This window comes from Sminthopsis crassicaudata, chromosome 1, assembly GCF_048593235.1.
Source record: "Sminthopsis crassicaudata isolate SCR6 chromosome 1, ASM4859323v1, whole genome shotgun sequence".
NCBI lineage: Eukaryota > Metazoa > Chordata > Mammalia > Dasyuromorphia > Dasyuridae > Sminthopsis > Sminthopsis crassicaudata.
Window position 1 is genome coordinate 72702918 of NC_133617.1, and position 18030 is coordinate 72720947.

An 18030-nucleotide genomic window follows, 5' to 3' on the forward strand; every position below is an offset into this window, starting at 1 on the left:
TCGGGTCTCCCAGGCCCCCCGGGATGGGCAGGAGGAGGCGAGGGGGGAGGGGCGGAGAGAGTGCGGCGGAGGGAGGGGCGGGGCTGCCGCCGGTCTGCCCCTTTAAGATCTCCTGGTGGGGCGGAGTCCGCGCCGGCGCAGTGCGGAACGCTCACTTCCCTCCCCAGCCTGCCCAGTCTCCAGGAGGCCGCCATGCCTGAGCCGCGCGGACAGTGCGAGCTGCGGGTGAACGAGGCCTTTGCGGCGCGGTATGGACGCTACCGGCAGCGCGAGGAGCTGCAGAAGCGTGAGTGCGGTGCATGCGCAGTGGCAGGAGGCCAGCGGGGGGCGGGGGAGCGGCCCGGGAGCCGCGCTGACGTTCCTCTCTCCCGCCCCAGTCAAGGACCGGTACGGGGATCGCGGCAGCGGCACCGACTCCAGCTCGGGCTCCGGCTCCGACTCCAGTGACGAGCGGGTGGTGAGCATCCGCCCGCGTCAGGACCGGCCTCTGGCCCCGCCTCCTTGCCCACGTGGGGCTGCCTTCCCTCCCCTCCTCCCTGGGACCCGGCCAGGGACGTCGCCCCGACCCCTCGTTCGGACCTCCCGCTCCCCCCGAAACGTCTCCCACCGGGCGCCTCCCGCGTGTCCCCACGCAGGCCCCCAGCCCCCATGTCTCCCCGGACATCCCCTCCACGTCCCCTACTCATCCGTCCCTTCCTCCTGCTTCCTACAGTGGGAGAAACTGCTCAGTGGATGAGTTGGTTGAGGAGGACCCCCGCCCATGACCCCCTAGGTAAGGATCTCTCCGTGGGAGAGGAGGCCTCCCCGGGCTCCCGCTCTCATCCCTCCCGCTGCGTCTGCCTTGCAGGACTTTGACCCTGAGCTGGACAGGGGCTTTTACCGGACCTTGTCCCTGCTGAAGAAGAAGGACCCCCGGATCTACCAGCCCGGAGCCACGTTTTACCAGGAGCCGGGTACGGGGGGGCGGTGACGGGCGGGAGGCTGCGGGCGGACTTCGAGCCGGACCGCGGGGCTCCCCTGACCGGGAGGGGAGATGGGGCCGCGGGGTTTCAGTGTCTCTCTGGCGGAATCGTAGGATCCTCCTCTGAGGAAGACGGGAAACCCCCGGAGAAAGGGAAGAAAAAGAAGAAAGAAAAGCCCATGTACTTAAAGGACTACGAGAGGAAGGTCATTCTGGAGAAGGAGGGGTGAGTTCCCGGCGGGGAAGGAGGGCCAGAGCCCAGGGCAGGGTCCTGTCCATCACCGCGGCCAATAAGCATTTATTAGGCGCCGCCGCTGTGCTGGGCACCGACATTCTAGAGGGAGCGCAGGCAGTTTTAGGACCTGGGCGTGATGCTCGGAGCCTGGACGAGAGACGGGCCGGTGGGAGAGCGGCTGGAGCCTCTCGGGGTGCCCTCCCTCCTCTGTCAGACTCGGTGCTCTCCAGGGCAATGGGGCCGCCTTTGCCGGTATTTCTCTCGTTCTTGGCCTTCCTCGTGGTCCTTTGTCTGCTTTTCTTTCTCATAAAACTGTTCTCTGACCGGCTTCTCCCACCTCCCCACCCCCGCCTGAGTCAGTTTCCCTTGGGCCCCATCTTCCTGACTCCGGGTGGGGGTTTCTTGGCGAGGATGTGGGAGTCCTTCTCCAGCTCCTTGTACAGAGGAGGAAGCTGAGGCAGGCTGGGTTAAGGGACCGGCCCAGGGTCAGGAGAGAGGTCACATCTGACCCTGGGAGCACTGTGTAAACATTGCAGACTTTGACCCGGGCAGTCTGGCCTTAGGCGGAGGGCTGGTTTCCAGGCCCCCCCTCCCATTCATTTGGCCTCTGAGGACACACCTACCTTCTGTGCTGCTGGGGGTGGCCTGGGGCCTCACCAAACCCCCAGGGATGGAGGAAATCAGCAGTGATACCTGCCTGCCCCGTACTTTTGGTCCTCACAGCAGGCTGGGGAGCTGGCGCTGGTATCAGCCCCGTATGACAGCTGAGGAAACTGAGGCAGACTGCCTGAGTGACTTGCCCAGGTTATTCAAGTGTCTGAAGCTGGATTTGAACTTGGGTCTTCCCGGTTCACCCCCTGCTACTTAAGATATGATAAAATGCCCTCAGAATGGAATTATTGCCATGGAGGCAGTTAGGTGTGGAGTTAGGGACCAAGGCTCAGGTCTCAGCATGAGAATGTACTTGTAACCTTGGCAAATTATTTTATTTCTTCAAGCTTCAACTTCCTCATCTGTGAAATGGGTGAATTGAGCAAAGTGATTTCTTAGGTTCCTTTGAGTTTTAAAAGAGTTTTGCTGTAAATCCATTCTGGAGCCCTGAAGGATCTTACAGATGTTCAGTGGCTTTGGCCGGGGTCCTTTTACGGAGTCGGGGAGGGAAAACTGTCCTCACGCACCCACTGGTGTCCCTGATTTTCCTGCAGGAAGTACGTAGACGAGGAGGACTCCGACCAGGAAGCTGAAAGGCAGAAGCATCGGGTAAACACCTGGTGTTTGTGGCTGCTGCGTGTAGTGTAGCATCTGGCATACAGTAGGGGCATAAGAGATGCTTCTTGGTTGGGTGATTGATGTGTAAGGGTCCCATCCCTTTCAACATTGTCCCTGAATGAGCCTGGGAGATGAAGCCGTTCCCTGCTGCTCCTTCCTCAGGGTGGAAGGGGGGGCCTGGTCCCAGCAGGGGGAGCTGTGTGTCTGGGAGGGGAAGGGCTCACAGCAGCGTCCCAGGGGGCCTTTGCTGCCCTAACAGCCCGCCATTCTCTTTCCTACCCAGCAAACCACCTCCAGAAGTTACATTGAAGAACAGAAGCGCCTCAAAGAGAGGTACATTTGTGATCTAGATGGGTTAAGCTTTGGGAGAGGCCAGGTGGAGCCTAGAGGGCCCAGTAAAAGGCCGAGCAGAGGCTCGAGTTGCAGGACTCCGAGTCGGAGCTGGACATAGCCAGTATTTCTGCCCCTCTGGGCTTGTTGGGCACGAATGCCGCGTGAAGGGCCTCCTCATGTTCCGTTCTCTCCATCCACATCTGGTTTTAAGCCCTGAATGAAACGGGCTGCCAATGTTCCTTTTTGTGTCCCCCCCATCACATAACAGAAAAGCCCCAAAGGATTAAAAAGCCTTTTTAAGAGCTTGGTTAAACACCAATTAGTCCCTAGGATGTTTAAAAAAGAAAATCATTTTTCAGTTTTATGCTTGTTACTGCAGAACCTCAGCAGGATAAGGATGTGGCATCCAGGGTAGGCCCCCCTCCCTCTGTGAACCCTCCTGACCTGCTCAGGCCGGGTCTGTGGGGCGGGCCACGGGAGAGACACAGAGTTAGGGGTCCAGGTAGACCACATCACCGGACTGGGTCTCATCTCTCTGAGGCAGCTTCCGGCAGTTTGTCGCAGACAGTGATGAGGAGGAGAGTGCGGGTGAGGGTGGTTCCAGTCTGCTGAAGAAACGGACCAAAACCAAGGAGGAGAAGGTGAGAGAGGGCCCAGCCAGGGCCCGTCCCGGGAGGCAGCGGGTGGAGAAGGCAGAGCTCTTCCACGGGCATGGCTTCAGGTCCGCCTTCATTCTTCTGCCTCTCCTTCCAGGCTCGGGAAGAGGCTGACTATGTAGACTGGTTAAAGGGGCAGAAAGACACTGAAGACAAGGAGGACCTGAAGGAGCTGGTGAGAAAGCATTTCGTTTTAATTTCGTTCAGTTCAACAGACCTGTAGACTCTCTCTGCACAAGGCACCGAAGGTACAAGGAAAAACTGATCAGCGTCCTCTTCCTTGAGGAGTTCTGGGAGGACACATTGGGCAGGAAAAGAGAGGGAGGGGCTACTAGGTGGCACACGGGCCCTGGAGGCGGGAGGACCTAAATTCAAATCCAGTCTCAGACACGTGCTCGCCGTGTAACCCAGGACAAGTCACTCAGCCCTAGTAGTTGTCTAAAGAAAGACTTGAGAGCACCGAAGGCTGGCAGCTGAGGATCTGGGAGGACGTGGAGCCCGAGCTGAGGCTGGGATGAGGACAGAGTCTCAGAGCTCAGACAGACGGGCACTCTGGGCAAACATTTGGAGGGCAGAGATGGAGCATCAGCCAGTAGGAAGCAATTAGTAGGATGCTGAAGGGTATTAGGTGCTGGACCAAGGAGTTGGTGTTTTATGCTTCAAGCCCCATACCCAGTAGAGACCATTAAGCAGGAATTGAGGAGGTCAGGTGCATGTCTTAGAGATGCCTTTGGCTCCCCTGAAGGATGGATTGTGGGCAGTAGATGGGGAAACTCTGAGACAGGACATCCCAATGGTCCGGGGAGGATCAGTGAGTAACTTAACTAGATTGGTGGCCCAGTGCGTGGAGAGGAAGGAGTGACTCGGAGGTGGGGAGGTAGCCTGGAGCTGATTTATTGGATGGGCAGAGGGTCTCTGAGGCTTCCATGCCTGAGGAAGGGGGTAGGGGGAGAGTAGGGTGACATGGGAGGTATTCATGAGGATGAAGGGGTTCATAAATCAGGCTTATTAAACGTTTTCTACTCAATACCCCTTTTTGCCTGAGAAATTGTTATGCCACCCTAGGTATAGCATTATGCAAAATAGGCAAGAAATCACACATTTAGTAATAATTTTGCAATCTCCACATTAAGTTATGAGACCCCACATGGTGCTGTAAACCACAGTTTCAGAAGCTGGGCCATAGATTACTCAGCCTGGGAACCTGGCACCCCGTGGGCAGTGAGCATTAAGTACCCACTGTGTGTCAGGCACTCTGCTGGGCAGTGGGGATTCAATGAAAAAATTGCAGCAGCCACTGCCTGCCTTTATTCAGTGTGGGGGAAGGGGAGTGTAGCCAAGCACCCTTCAGGGCCACCCATCCCTCGGGGGCCTCGCTTGGCACAGGTTTTCACCCAGGGCTCCATGAAGGTGGGGCTTACACAGCCCAGGGCAGAGGTCTCAGCAGACAGGCCCAGCCAGGTTAGGATGCCCGGTGGGCCCCAGATCTGTTAGGAACACTCCTCCCCCTTCCCCCCGGAGCGGTGGGCGGGTGAGAGCCTTGTGTTCTCAGGGCTGGGGTCTGAATCCTCTCTGGGAGCTCTGTCAGAGACACGGCCATCCGCTGCATCTTGGCCGTGGGCAGGCATCCTGAGGGTGGTCTCTGGGAGAGAGCATGAGGCTGACTTTGTGTAGTTCTGCCTTTCCCAAGTCAGACATCCCTCCTGATGCTCTTGGTCCTCATCAAAAACAAGGGCAAACATCCACAGTGATTCTGTTGGGGGGAATACAGCACACGTGCTTCCCTTAAAAGTCAGGATGCATCTCTCCCTGTCTGGATGTTGGGGCCGTGCTGAAGGGCCAGACCTTGTCCCCAAATGTGCTTAGTGTGCAGGGACTCAGCCATGGCCTGGCAGCCCTTCTTCTCCCTGAAGAATTTCTGGGCAGAGCAGGTTCAGCTCCTGTCCTCTTCATCCACAGACCCACCTCAGAGAGTATTGGAGCAATCCTCAACTGGATGATGGGGAGAAATTCTTGAGAGATTACATTCTGAACAAAGGCTATGAGGAAGAGGAGGAAGAGGAAAAAGAGGAGGAGGACGAAGGGTGAGCGGCAGCTTTTCCCTGTTCCTTCGTTAAAGCGGTGGAATGTGGTTGGGGAGAAGCAAGGGGGCTGGCATGGGGCCTTGGATCTCTGTGCCAGCTGCAGAGGGGCTGAGCCTGCTTCCTCCTTTTCCCAGGTTTCCAGGTGCTGGAGGGCAGCTGGCTGTGGATGATTCCTCTGATGAGGGGGAGCTCTTCCTGAAAAAGCAGGAGGACTTTGAGAGGAAGTACAATTTCCGCTTCGAGGAGCCGGATGCTGAGCAGGTGAGGGCCCTGAGCTCTGGTCAGTGGCTGTTAGGGAGGCATGAGCCCTTGTCTGGCCCCCTTCTCTCCCACTATGGGGCTTCATGCACACAGGAGCTGAACAGTGTTTACTATTCTGGTGACTAGACGGGGAAGCCCCGGTTCTCAGACAAGTGCACGGGTTTCTTTCCTATAAAGCGGGAGGCTTGGGCAGGAGCTTGGGGTATTAAATGTCAGCAAAGCCCAGGTGTGAGGCTTGCCTTGGATGTGGCTGGGCTGTTTGATTGCAGGCAAGTCACTTAACTTTGCCTCCTGCAAGCAACCCCTGAGACTCCTATTCATTGTAGAAGTGCAGAAGTTCCCTTTCTAGGTCTTAAACCCAAAGAAATTTAGCTTTTTTTCACACGTAACGTGTGGTGCCCATCTTCCAGGGTTATTGTGAGCAAAGCACTGTTGGGGGGAATTGTTGCTCCATGCTGTCCCTTCCCACCTAGCTCCAAGTAACTCTAAGCGTTTCCTCCTGGAGGGGGAGAGCAAGGAGAGCCGGGGTCCCCTGGATGTGGCTCAAGGCCTGTGGCCTTCCTCCTCCGTTACAGGTAAAGACCTACCCCAGGACCATTGCCTCCTCTGTGCGGAGGAAGGATGAGCGGAGGAAGGAAAAGCGGGAGGCCACCCGGGAGCGCAAGAAGAAGGTAAGGAGCTCTGGGGGCTGCCCTGGGGGACAGTGGAAAGACCCTGCTTCCAGAGGGGAAAGTGTGCACCTTGGGCCTCATTTTCCCTGTTTGTAAAATTAGGGGCGTGGACTAGAGCAAAGGTTCTTTAAGTGGAGGTCATGACCTCAGGTGGGATCTCATAACTTGAACGTGGGAGTAGTGAAATCTTGATTCATGTCTACTTATTTTATGTACCTGGATCATGTAAAAATGTCTCAGGTGCATGGGGCACAGAAAGCCCTGGACTAAGGGATCTCAGAAACCCCTCCCCACTAGGCCTGTGACCAGGAGCCCAGGGGGTGGGGTGGGGGGTGGAGCTGCAATGGGGTCTGCAGCCTTCCTCCCTCTGACAGGAGAAGCTGAAGAAGCAGGAAGAATTGAAGCAGCTGAAAAACCTGAAACGCCGAGAGATTCTAGACAAACTGGAGAAGCTGCGGGAGATCACAGGCAACCAGGCCGGGGCCTTCGAGGAGGCTGACCTGGAGGGAGATTTCGACCCCGCCACACATGACCAGCTCATGCAGGTGAGGCCCGGCCCTGCGCCTCTGGGCTAAGCCTGACACGGGCCACCTGGACTGACCTCCAGGCCGATCGGCTCTGACTAGGCCTTCTCAGCTTAAACGCCAGGCCTGCCCCTTGCCTTTGGGCTCAGGGATGGGTTCTAGCTCTGGTTCCTTGGGCCTCCAGCCTCCCCCTCAGACCCCGAGGAACCCTAATTAACCTGCCTTGTGATTACTGAGGAGATGGATGCCTGCCATATTTAAGTATCCCCAGGCCCTACCCTGTGCTGGGCACAGCGCTCCTCCTCCGTATGGTCAGTGTGCTCTTTGACCTTCCCCCTCCCCCTTTTGCAGAAGTGCTTTGGAGAGGAGTACTACGGCATTGGAGAGGAGGAGAAGCCACAGTTTGAGGAGGAGGAGGGCTTTGATGGTGAGTCTTTCGCTGAGTCTCTGGCCTCTTCCATCCAAACCCTGGAGGGTGTGGTGCTAACCAAGCAGCTGACCCCCCTCTCCTTCTTCTGTCAAACCAGATGAATGGAACTGGGACACGTGGACAGGGGCCGAGGAGGACGAGGCCTGGAGAGAGGAGGAGACAGCGGAGCCCCACTGTGAGGACCCCGACTTCATTGTACGTTTTCCCTGACCCCCTGGGTCTGAGCGGCCCGTGCTTCCCGCAGAGAGGCAAGATGGCCGGACAGATTCCAGAGCCCCCTTCCTGGGCTGGGCCCCATCCTGGGCCGGTCTCCCTGTTTCCCCGCTACTATCCCTCTGGCTTATGTGATCTCGTCTGGGCCCTCCCCACCCCCCCAAGCCTCTTGTGACCCACATGAACCTTTCTGGCAGATGGATGCAGATTACGACCCCAGTCAACCATCTGTCAGGAGTGGGAAGAAGAAGAAAAAAAAATGGGATGTACCACTGACCGGCAAGAAGAGGCGGAAGTCCCACTTTGCTGAAGTTGTCAGCCAGGACAGACCTGTCTTTGACCCTGGTGAGACCCAGAGTAATTTTTCCCATGATTGTCTGATGTTGGGTGGCAGAGACCCGTGGAGGGCTGGGCCCTGGGCCAGGCCTAGGCCCAAACCTCTGAAAGGGCCCCTGCTCTGTCTGGCTAGAGAACAAGACCTTCGAAGAGTACCTGGACGAGTACTACAGGCTGGACTATGAGGACATCATCGATGACCTGCCCTGTCGCTTCAAGTATCGCTCTGTCGTGCCCTGCGACTTTGGCCTGACCACAGAGGAGGTAGCTGAGCTCCCTGGCCCACCCCCTTCTCCCTCCCTCTGTCAACCCAGGGAGGCTGTGGGAGCCGTGGGACACCAAGTGTTCCTTTCTGCCCATGCAGATCCTGGCCTCGGATGACAAGGAGCTCAATCGCTGGTGTTCCCTCAAGAAGACCTGCATGTACAGGTGAGGCATCCGCGCGGGGGCGCTGATGCTCAGGTGGGCGGCTGTGGGGCCCTCGAACTCTTTTGCTTCTTCCCTCTGTCCCACATTGAGCCCGTTTGCTGCACCTCTCACTTTTGCCTCCCCTCTGTGCCCTGTGACCAGCCCAGGTCTGGGCTCCTCTCTTTTCCCCTGGATTACTGCCATGATTGTCCACCAGTCCCGTCTCTCGGCTCTCCACCTCTCATGCGCACCTCTCATCAGAAGTCTTGGGGGACACCCCCAGCCCCGCACGGATGGCGTTTCAGCCTGGCTGTCCGGCTCTCCTTCCTGCATTCTTTGGCCTTTGTTCACACTGGCTTCCCTCCCCATAGCTGGAGTAACTCTCCAGACCCCCTGCCTTCTAAAGCCCACTTCTGAGGGAGGGAGCCTTCCACAAGCCTCCTGGCTGAAAATGAGCCCCCCCAACCCCCTCTTAGCTTTTTGATTATGCTTTTGGTCCAGAGCCAGTTTCTTAATCTAAGGTTCGTGAACCTTTAACACATTTGGATAAGCATTTCCCTTGTAATCCTGTGTATTGTACTTTACACATTCAGTAACATTATTTTGAGATGGGCTAAGAAACCCTGGACTCTCCTTTTCTCCTGTGACCGAGTTGGCCACCTCCTAAAATAGGCTGTAAGCTGCTTGAGAATAGGTCTTATGAGAGGGCAAGGGCAGATTACTAAAAGCCTTTCAAGCCTGGGGGGCTGTCGGAGCCCTGACTGATGGGGCCCAATGGGTCTGGGCTCTGCAGATCGGAGCAGGAGGAGCTGCGGGAACAGAAGCAGTACAACCTGAAGGCAAAGAACATTCGGAAGAAGCAGCAGATCCTGCAGTCTCTTGCCCAATTGTGAGTCACATGGGCCAGTCTTGAGCCCAGCATTTGGGGGATCCAGCAGTGGGCCCATTCTTGATTGAGGGCCACAGAGCAACCGTGGGCTTCTTTCTCTCTTCAGGACTGAGGAGACTTCTGATCCAGTGCACCCACTCAGGAAACGCCAAGGATCAGAGGCCCAGGATGAGAGCCGGAAGAAGCCCAAGCTGGAGGGCACCTTGGAGGAGGAGGAGGAGGAGGAGGAGGAAGAGGACTTCCTGGTACCCAAAGCCAAAAGCACAGCCCCCCTTGCTGCTGCGGAGACCCAGGAGAAGCCAGATGGGACTGGGCCCTTATCTGGGCCACAGGTGGCCCCATCTCCAAGACCCAAGAAGAGTCTTCGGAACAAGAAAGGGAGACTTCTGGGACCCCGGGTGAAGTTGGGAGGCTTTGAGTTCAGCCACCAGAGATTACAGGCCTATGGGCTAAATGCAAAGAGGCTGCACTACCGGCAGCTAGGCCGGGAACGGAAGAAGCGGGCCCGAGCCAGGCCCCAGGCCCAGGCCACTGCCTGAGCATCCCAGCTCTCCGGTCCCCACAGCTGCCTTTGGGGGGAGGGGAGGGCTGGAAATGTCAAGTAAAAGTAGATTTATATAACACCATGACTGAGGGGCACCTGCTGGGCAAGTCTGGGCCAAGAGCTTTCTTCCTGTGTGACCTTTCTTTTTGGCACCCCATTTCCCTTCTTGGTTAATGAGGATGAACTAAATGACCTCCAAAGTTATTTTCAATTCTTGATGCTAAGAATATACAATCGGCAAATGGCCTCAAAGATCTAAATTCTCAAGTCTCTGTGATGCTGTTTTCTAGGCCTGGAAGGTAGTGGTCCTGGGAGGGGCTGGGTCACTTTTTTGGTGACAGCTGCCTGGACAGAAGGGTCAGGCTTCCTCCTGGTCCCAAAGAGCACAATTGTCTGTCAGCAGACTTCCTGCCCTCTGCCCATGGCCTGCCCTAGGAAGCCGCTCAATGCACTCAAGACACTTAACAAGTAGAGCTTTAATTTCACCCTTGGGCCACAACCCAGCCAAAGGGAAGGGAGAGCCCAGCCCTCCCATTCCCCCCCCCTCCAGCCCAGGCTGATTTCCAGTGGAAACATGTTGCTACAGCAGAATCACAGTCTTGCAGGAGTGCTTTAAAGGTGTTGGGGATCAGTAATCAGCCCCAACCCCCAGTGAGCCTGAGAATATCGCTACCCCCTCCATCTGCAGGGCAGCTCCATCACGTGTATATAAATAAAAAATATATATATGTATGTACGTATATATTACAGACGCCGCTTCCCCTTGTCCCTGCTATAAAAACACGAAGTCCTCTGAGCTGGGCCTCTTGGCCTTGCTGAGCTTCCCGGCCTGGGGCAGCCGGAGGCTCTGCTGGGCCAGCTGGGAGCAGACCTCCTCCAGACCGTACTCCTGGGCGTGGCCCTCAGACAGTGTGAACATGGGATACCTCTCTGTGGCCGAGGAAGAGTTGAGCACCTGCAGGAAAGCCTCCGTCAGAAGGGCTGCAGGCGTCCGCTGCCCCCCCAGCCCAGGCCGGGCCAGCTCACCCGGGTCAGCTCCAGGCACAGCAGCTCAAACTCCTTTCTGTTGCCAGCATAAAAACCAATGGTGCAGCTGGGGTCCATCCGACTGAAGGCCATCTTCCGCGGAGATGTGCAGTGGAAGGACTGCAAGCCAGAAGGAGCGTTTAGGCCTTTGGGCCGCGCCATCCTACCTCCCGGCCCCAGCCCTGGCCCAGCACTTTACTGACCTCCAAGGGGAAACCCTCTTGGGAGGTGTCCACGAAGGGCTGGCAGTAGTGGGGGTCGAGGTAGAGCAGAAAGTCATCTGTGGAGGAAGCAGGCAGTGAGGCAGGGGGTGGGCCAGGGGGCAGGGAGGGGAGGCGCCACTCACCCTGATAGCCAATGAAGTAAAGCGAGTGCCGCGGCTTCCCACCAATGATTCCGATGCAGAGTTCTAGCCGCAGGAGTTCCTGGGGAAAGGGGAAGAGACAGGGCTCAGGGCCGGCCTTCCTCCTGCAGGGGACTGTGAGAGCACACTGTGCAACAGGAAAAGATCCCTTTGTGACCTTGGGCTAGAACTCTCATTCCTCCAGACCTCAGTTTCCTCATCTGTAAAAACACGATGGCCTCTAGGTCCTTTCCAGCTCTAACTCTATGCCCTTATGGTAACCGGGGCTAAGTAAGATGCCCAACGTCCCGCAGCCAACAAGTGTCCCAGGGTGGGGTGCCCCAGCCACTTCACTCCTTCTGCTCCTGCTCTGATTCTGGGGCTTGCATGGTTGACCCTACAAAGTCAGAATGAGAACTGGAAGGGACTTCAGAGATCACCTAGTTTAGTCCCCTCCTTTTATGGCGCAGGAGAAAGGACCAGGAACCAGAAAGTCACTCTAGTAGCCAATAGTGCAAGTGTGACTGGCTAGCACTATGTCATGCTAATGAAAATGGGACATCAGGACTCGAGGAGGGTGAAGACAATGGCCCAGGAGAGAGGATCCAAAGCTAGGTAATGGTACTGAAACAGTTTTGTTTAAAAACAAAAAATGGGAGAACCCGAGTTCAAATCCAGCCTCTGATACTCATTAGCTGTGCAAGTCATTTAACCCCAGTTGACTTCCAAAAAATCAAAAATGAGAGACAGCTTTCCTAGGGGACAGAGCAGACTGGATGGATGCTGGATCCCCAGAGACCCAAGTACCCTTCTCCCAAACCACTTCAAAGAGTTACCAAGGACTCCTACCTTGACACAGGGCACATACACAGGATTGAGAGTCTCCCCACCCAGCCTCACTGGCACCAGGATGATAATGGACTTCCATTCAGTGCTCGGGTCTGGCTGGGCCACAAGCTGGGTCACATCTGCCTTATAGACTGAGAAAACATGAATACCATTAGAGAAGCAACAGTAATGGGATAGGAGGGAAGGGGCAGGAGTGAACTCGGGCCAAATGTCGGTTCTGTCATTCTTACCTGTGAGAATCTGGATAGATTTTTCTCCTCTCTAAAATGAGGGGGTGGGTCCAGCTAATTTCTAAGGTTTTATTAAATATGCAAAGTCGATCTCTACTACTAGGAGTGTGCTTCTGCCAAATGAACAGTCTGTAGCTGCCCAGCTTTGTAAGCTGACTGACTTCTGTCTCCTCCCTCCTTATCAGGCCTCCCTTCTCCACGTCCCTATCCCTTTCTAATCAGCCTGAAGCTGGGGAACTAGATAACCAAGCTGGCTTGGACTAGGCATAAAGTGAGAATAACAGGTTCTGAGTCAGGGCCTCTTCTGAGAAGGGACAGCTTTATCTCCTTGGCTCTCTAGTTTCCCTACTCAGAGATGCTCCTTTCAGGGTCCTGGTAAAGGCCCAAGAACTTTTGATTCTTGGAAGAATTTCCTGCTCTCGTTCACCACGATCCTGGAATGCGCTAGCTTCTAAGATTGTCTGGATTCTAAGATTTTCACTTTCCCTACAACTTCCTTGCCTCTTTGCTCATGGATGGCTCCATTCTCCTCAGTGGCCTAACCTGGAACTGACTTGTTGAATCCAATCAGGACCTATCCCTGGAACCCTATCCAATCCTCCTCCTATCTGGCCCTACCCTGACAATTCCACAGGCCTAGCTCAGGCCCTCATCACCTCTCAAACTTGGAATCTTGAAATCTCCCTGCCTCTAGTTTCTCCCCTCTTCAATCCATTCAATGATGTGGCCTTGACCTTCGAGCCTTATTTCATATGGCTCCTTATCACTCAAACTTTTTCAATCTGACCCTTTGCTTTCCTGACCTCATGTCACAGTCATGAGAGTTTAAGATCTATGCAGGAAGGCAGGACCTATGTAGTTTTTCATCTTTGGATCCTCAGCGCCTTGTACCGGGCTTAAAAGATGGCTGAAGAATTGAATTGTCATTTTTATTTTAAAGATGGGGAAGCTCAAGCCCAGAAAGATGAGTAGGGCCTCAGCTCTAGAAACCTTGGTCCCTGACTCTCACTGTCACACTCTTCTTACCACGAGAGGTTGTGAGCAATGGGAAAATAGTCTCTGCCTGGGCCCCTGGGGGCCCCTCACCTGTACAATCCTGAGAAACGTACACCTCCAGCTGGGCCACCTCTGAGCTGCTCTCCACGGCTTTCCTGAGGACGAGAGAGCAGCCCTGAGCTCCAGCACAAGCCCTAGCTCCCACCTCTGCCTCCCAGACCAGTGACTACTTCACCTGAGGATGTGAGCCACCACAGAGGGACCATACCAGTCTCCTGCCCTCTTGCCCGAGCTTCGGCCCAATTCTACCAGCCGGTGTAAGCCGAAGGGAGCCCCAGGCTGATCAGCAAACCAGGAAACAATGCGCCTGTGCTGCTCCTCCTGCTCAAACTCCCTGGGGCTCAGCCCGCTGGTGGTCCAGGTGGCCCGACCTAGGCCCAAGGCTGGCGAGGGAACCCGCTGCCAGCTTGCCCCGGCCCGAGAAGGAGACATGGTTCTGAGGAGCTCAGACTCCCTGGGGCCTGGGTGAAGAATAGCTTCTGACCAAGTCCAATCTGTCAGAGGGCAGAGGGTCAGGCCAGTGGAGAAGCACTCATCCCCATCCCTCCTCTTCACCTCAGAATTTCCCAGGAAGCCTCACCTCTGGAGAAGAAGTGCAGAAGCAGGCCCTGGGCTAGCAACATCTGCCCACTCCGCAGCATGCAGCCCCAGCCACAGTCTGAGGTCAAGCTGCCCCCCTCCAGGGGAGGGAAGTCCCTCCTGTAGGTGAGCCATAGGCGAGATACAAAGTCCCTCTGAAACAGCTGAATGTCGCCTAGAGGAGAGGACCTACTTGCAGGGGCCACAGAGGACCCCTGATCTCTACCCAAAGGGCACAAGGTCTGGACGGCTCACTCCCCGGCCCTCCCAGGCTCACCTTCCCCCTCAAAGCGATACCGACGGCCACACAGGTGCACTGCAGACAACTTGCTAAAGCTGGTCTTGGTTCGAACAGTCCAGCCTCAAGGAAGGAGAGAGGGATTGGAGGGGAAATACCGGAAGCAGGGGCCCAGAGGGACAGCCAGCCCTGTCCCTGGCAGGCAGGTAACTGAAAGCTGGGGGCTTCCCGCTCTTAGTCTCAGTACCTACCTAGCAGGACTGCCCTCAGGGGCCGGCACCCAAGTGCCCAGCTTTTCCTTGCCTCTCCCTCCCAGTCTCTCCTGGGACTCCTCCCAACCCACTCAATCCTCCCACATTCCCAGTCCTCACCCTCCAGGACTCAGCCTCCTCGTGCCCCTGTGCCGTGGGCACAGCCCCCCCTGCAGCTCCCCAGAGGGCCGCCCTAGCTCTCCAGTGCCACCCCACTCTGTGCCCTCCCCCCGCGTCCCGTCCTCACCATACTTGATATTGTTCCAGGCAGAGAGGAACTTGCTCTTGAGCTTGTCCACCTCGTCCGGCTCACTGGGGGGAGCAGGACCTGGGGGGGCCGAAGCAGCTGCTCCGGCTCCTGCCACTAGGCCATTGTGGCCTCCTCCACCTCCTCTACCTCCTCCTCCCCCTCCGCCTGCGCCGCCACCTCCGGACCCGGATCCGGACCCTCCTCCGGCCGCCGGACCCCGAGCTCCGGGGGCCCGCGGCGGCTTCCTGGCCTCGGGGCGGCACACATCGTCCTGGCTCCCGCTCCGGTACTGCACGGCGGCGGGTGACACGGAATTCATGGGCCTCGGTCCGGCTCCGGCTCGGGCTCCGGCTCTGCCCAGCTGCCGCAGGGCTGTGGGCGGGAGAGCCGCGGCTGGGCCCAGGGCCGGGGCATGGGTCCGAGGGCTGCCTGGCATTCCCGGGGTCCCGGGGCCCCTCCTCCTCCGCCCTCCCCCGCCCCGCGCGGGCCGGGTCCGCCCCGCCCCCTCTACCTGGGCGCTCATGCCCCGGCAGGGACCGGAGCGGGAAGAACCGGCCGCGGCTCACTCGGACTCGGAGCCCAGCCCGGCCGCCGCTGCAGCCCCGCGCCTGCCTCTGGCTCTCGTGGGGGCCCTGGCTCCGGCGGCTCCGGCCGCGCTCGCCAGCGCCATCTTAGCGGCCGCCGCTCGGCTCCCGGAAGGCCGGGTCCTGCGAGGCCCCGCCCCGGGCCTGCCCCGAGCCCCGACCCGGCCGCCGGGGGTGCGGACGCGAGGGGCCGGCCTGGGGACCTCCCGGGGCGCGGAGTCTGGGGCGGGGCGGGGCTCTAGCTGGGGTCCGTGCGTGGCCGTGCGCCGGCTGCCGACCCGAGTCCGGCGGGACTTGGGCGATTCTGAGAGGCTGGGACGGGAGTAAGGCCAAGGGGAGCCTACGCGGGGCCACGGCCAAGGGGAGCCTACGCGGGGCCACGGCCAAGGGGAGGAGGCTGGGCGGGAGAGGTTGGAGCTAGGTCCGCAGGAGCTGAAGCAGGCCGGGCTTCAGGGGCCACCCGTGGCTACAGCACATGCTGGGGGGGGCGGGGGGCGCGAACGGGAAAGGGAGACCGAGAGAGGGGAGCGGGAGGCGGGGAGGAGCTTGAGCGGGGCTGGGCTCTAAGCGCCACCCTGGAGTCCGTGGGAGTCTGGGCGAGACAGAGGGGAACATCAAGATAGGGTTGGGGAGAAAATGAAGAAGTAGGCTGTGGCCCGGTCGGTGCTGGAACCCGTGCGAGTTAGGGGATCCCAAGGCTGGACCCAAGCCCAGGAATCCGGGCTCATTCCGGATATCCTAGTCTCGCTTATCAGTCCCAGGCTGGGGGCCAGCTAACTCAGCCCAGCGCCCTCCGAGCCTGAGCCTCGGCACTGTGCTCGGGGGCGGACCTGGCGCTCGAAGGCTCCGGAGCCCGACTCCAGCTGAGTCACGCCTGGGGACTGAGCAGCAGCTCCGAGCGGAGGACGTGGCCGTCGGACCCGGGAGCTCGTGGCGGGTCCAAGTCCAAATGTGGCTCAGGAACTGACCCTCTGAGTTGAGGTTCTGAAAGCCTTTGGACATGAAGAGCCCCGGCTGCCCAGCTGGTCCCGGAGAGAAGGCGAGAGGAGCAGGGGGCGCTCTTGGAGTGCGAGACGGGCTGGAACCGGCTGAATGCCCCTTCCTTCTCTCTAGTCAGTCACTGACTCCGTTCCAGTCTCTTTTCCAACGTCCCAGAGTCCTCTCGGTTCCCTCTCCCCTCAGTCCGCCCTTCCTACCCTTCATCTGGACAATTCAACTTCCTCCTAACCTGCCCCACAGAACCCCTGTTCTCTCCCCGGCTCAACTATCCCGTGCAGGGAGATGGATTAGTCTTCCTTAGGGCAGTTTTGCCCCTGTCCCTGCTCCAGAGCCTTCAGGAGCTCCACATTGCCCACAGAATAAAATCTAAGCATGTTTATTCTGACGCCCGTCACAATGTTTCCAATCCCTCCTGAATCATTCAACTAACATCTGTTAAAGACCCTCTGTGTGTGGGGAGCCCTCCTCAAAGCTGGGAAACCTGAGATTCAGCTTCCTCCTCTGACCCTTCCTGGCCCTGGGAGAATCACAACTTCTCAGGGCAAACTATAACTTACAGAGAAGGTACTGAGTTGCATGGATAAAAGGTGTTTCCTCATGGAAATCCTTTATACCATAAAATCTCAGGTCCTATTCCTATGGCCTATTCAAACTATCACATTACTCTAAAGTTTTCCAAATGCCTTTAGGTAACAGTTTTTGAGAACAAAATGATAACTATGTAAAGTGCTTTGTAAACTTTAGGATCTTTGCTATAGAGATGAAGACATCTTTACTTTAGTGGTCACTTAGTTCAACTTTCCCTCCTCTTCTCTCCCATTTTATAGAGGAAGAGTCTGAAATCTAAAAATTTCAGTATTTATAGTGACAGAGACAAGATTTAAATCCAGGACCAACTCACAAGTCAGTGTTCTTTCCACTGTGCTGCCTTGCCTAAAAGCACCATATCAATTATACCCCCTTCTCTCACTTACCTGGCTATAACCCTTCTTACACTTAACTTTTCCCTTTACTCCTGTAATGGGTTCCATTTTTCATTGCTTCAAATCAAATAGAATCTGCTTTCTCTCTAGTGTAGGCAATAAACAGAGCCCACCCATTCCTTCCCATCCATGTTTTCTCATAAGGCCACCCAGTATCTCAAAGGCCTTCCTCTATTCATTTTCCTGTGGGGGCTATTGCTAATGGTCCTCCGCCATGTCTTACCACCGTACTCCTGTGACTCTGTAGGAGAGAGTGAGATCAATGTCTTGCAAGTCAAGACATCACCCTCGTGATGTCACTGATCTTCCAGAACAAAGGATGAACAGCAACCTGTTTACCTGAATTAGAGACTGGCCTCTTTCCAGTCATAAACTTCCTTTCCTAATCTATTATATCCCTTATTCTACCTCCTCCTGGTTAGGTCATTCTTGGAAATACACCCACCTGAATGTGCCTGCCATGTAGTTCTCAGTTGTCCTTTGGGTCAGTAGCAACTGATTATTCGGAAACTGTGGCTATCATGGGATGTCAATGAGAGGATATTTGTATGTAATACAATACGAAAAGGAATGAAACTTTTGTGTTGATCAATTAGTATCCTTAAAATTCAGAAATTTCTCACACAGATCATCCCTTACTCTTAGAAGATTTTAGGTCTAATTCATGGATGATGATTGCTTGCCCCAGATATATTTATTGTTGTTTAGTCATTTTTTCCAGTCATGTTAAACTCTTCATCATCAAAATCCCCCATTTGGCAGTTTTCTTGGAAAAGATACTGAAATGGGTTGCCACTTCCTGCTTCAACTCATTTCACAGATGAAGAA

At 56.4% G+C, this 18030-nt stretch overlaps 2 protein-coding genes across 4 annotated transcripts; one reads left to right on the forward strand and one right to left on the reverse strand.

Annotated features, from left to right (window-relative positions):
* The first annotated feature begins 131 nt into the window (after positions 1-131).
* Positions 132-10074, forward strand: KRI1 (KRI1 homolog). 2 transcript variants are annotated; one of them, XM_074260370.1, is made up of 19 exons: positions 132-286; positions 378-457; positions 848-953; positions 1076-1187; positions 2402-2456; positions 2749-2798; positions 3343-3439; positions 3552-3629; positions 5414-5538; positions 5673-5799; positions 6375-6470; positions 6845-7015; positions 7346-7421; positions 7522-7619; positions 7835-7982; positions 8107-8237; positions 8338-8402; positions 9175-9270; positions 9377-10074. In XM_074260370.1, exons 1-19 carry the CDS (start codon positions 193-195, stop codon positions 9807-9809), a joined length of 2238 nt encoding a protein of 745 aa, XP_074116471.1. In that variant the 5' UTR covers positions 132-192; the 3' UTR covers positions 9810-10074. The 2 variants fall into 2 exon arrangements, with proteins under 2 accessions (XP_074116471.1, XP_074116481.1); XM_074260380.1 differs by lacking the exon at positions 132-286 and adding an exon at positions 713-772.
* Positions 10075-10278: 204 nt separating this feature from the next.
* ATG4D (autophagy related 4D cysteine peptidase) lies at positions 10279-15338 on the reverse strand. 2 transcript variants are annotated; one of them, XM_074260398.1, is made up of 11 exons: positions 15148-15338; positions 14634-15008; positions 14175-14258; positions 13899-14072; positions 13494-13812; positions 13349-13413; positions 12033-12163; positions 11187-11265; positions 11044-11120; positions 10841-10960; positions 10279-10769 (listed from the first exon to the last, which is right to left on the reverse strand). In XM_074260398.1, the coding sequence occupies exons 2-11, from the start codon at positions 14953-14955 to the stop codon at positions 10587-10589; spliced, it is 1554 nt and encodes a 517-aa protein (XP_074116499.1). In that variant the 5' UTR covers positions 14956-15008; positions 15148-15338; the 3' UTR covers positions 10279-10586. The 2 variants fall into 2 exon arrangements, with proteins under 2 accessions (XP_074116499.1, XP_074116494.1); XM_074260393.1 differs by lacking the exon at positions 15148-15338 and having other exon boundaries at positions 14634-15104.
* Between the last annotated feature and the right edge of the window lie 2692 nt (positions 15339-18030).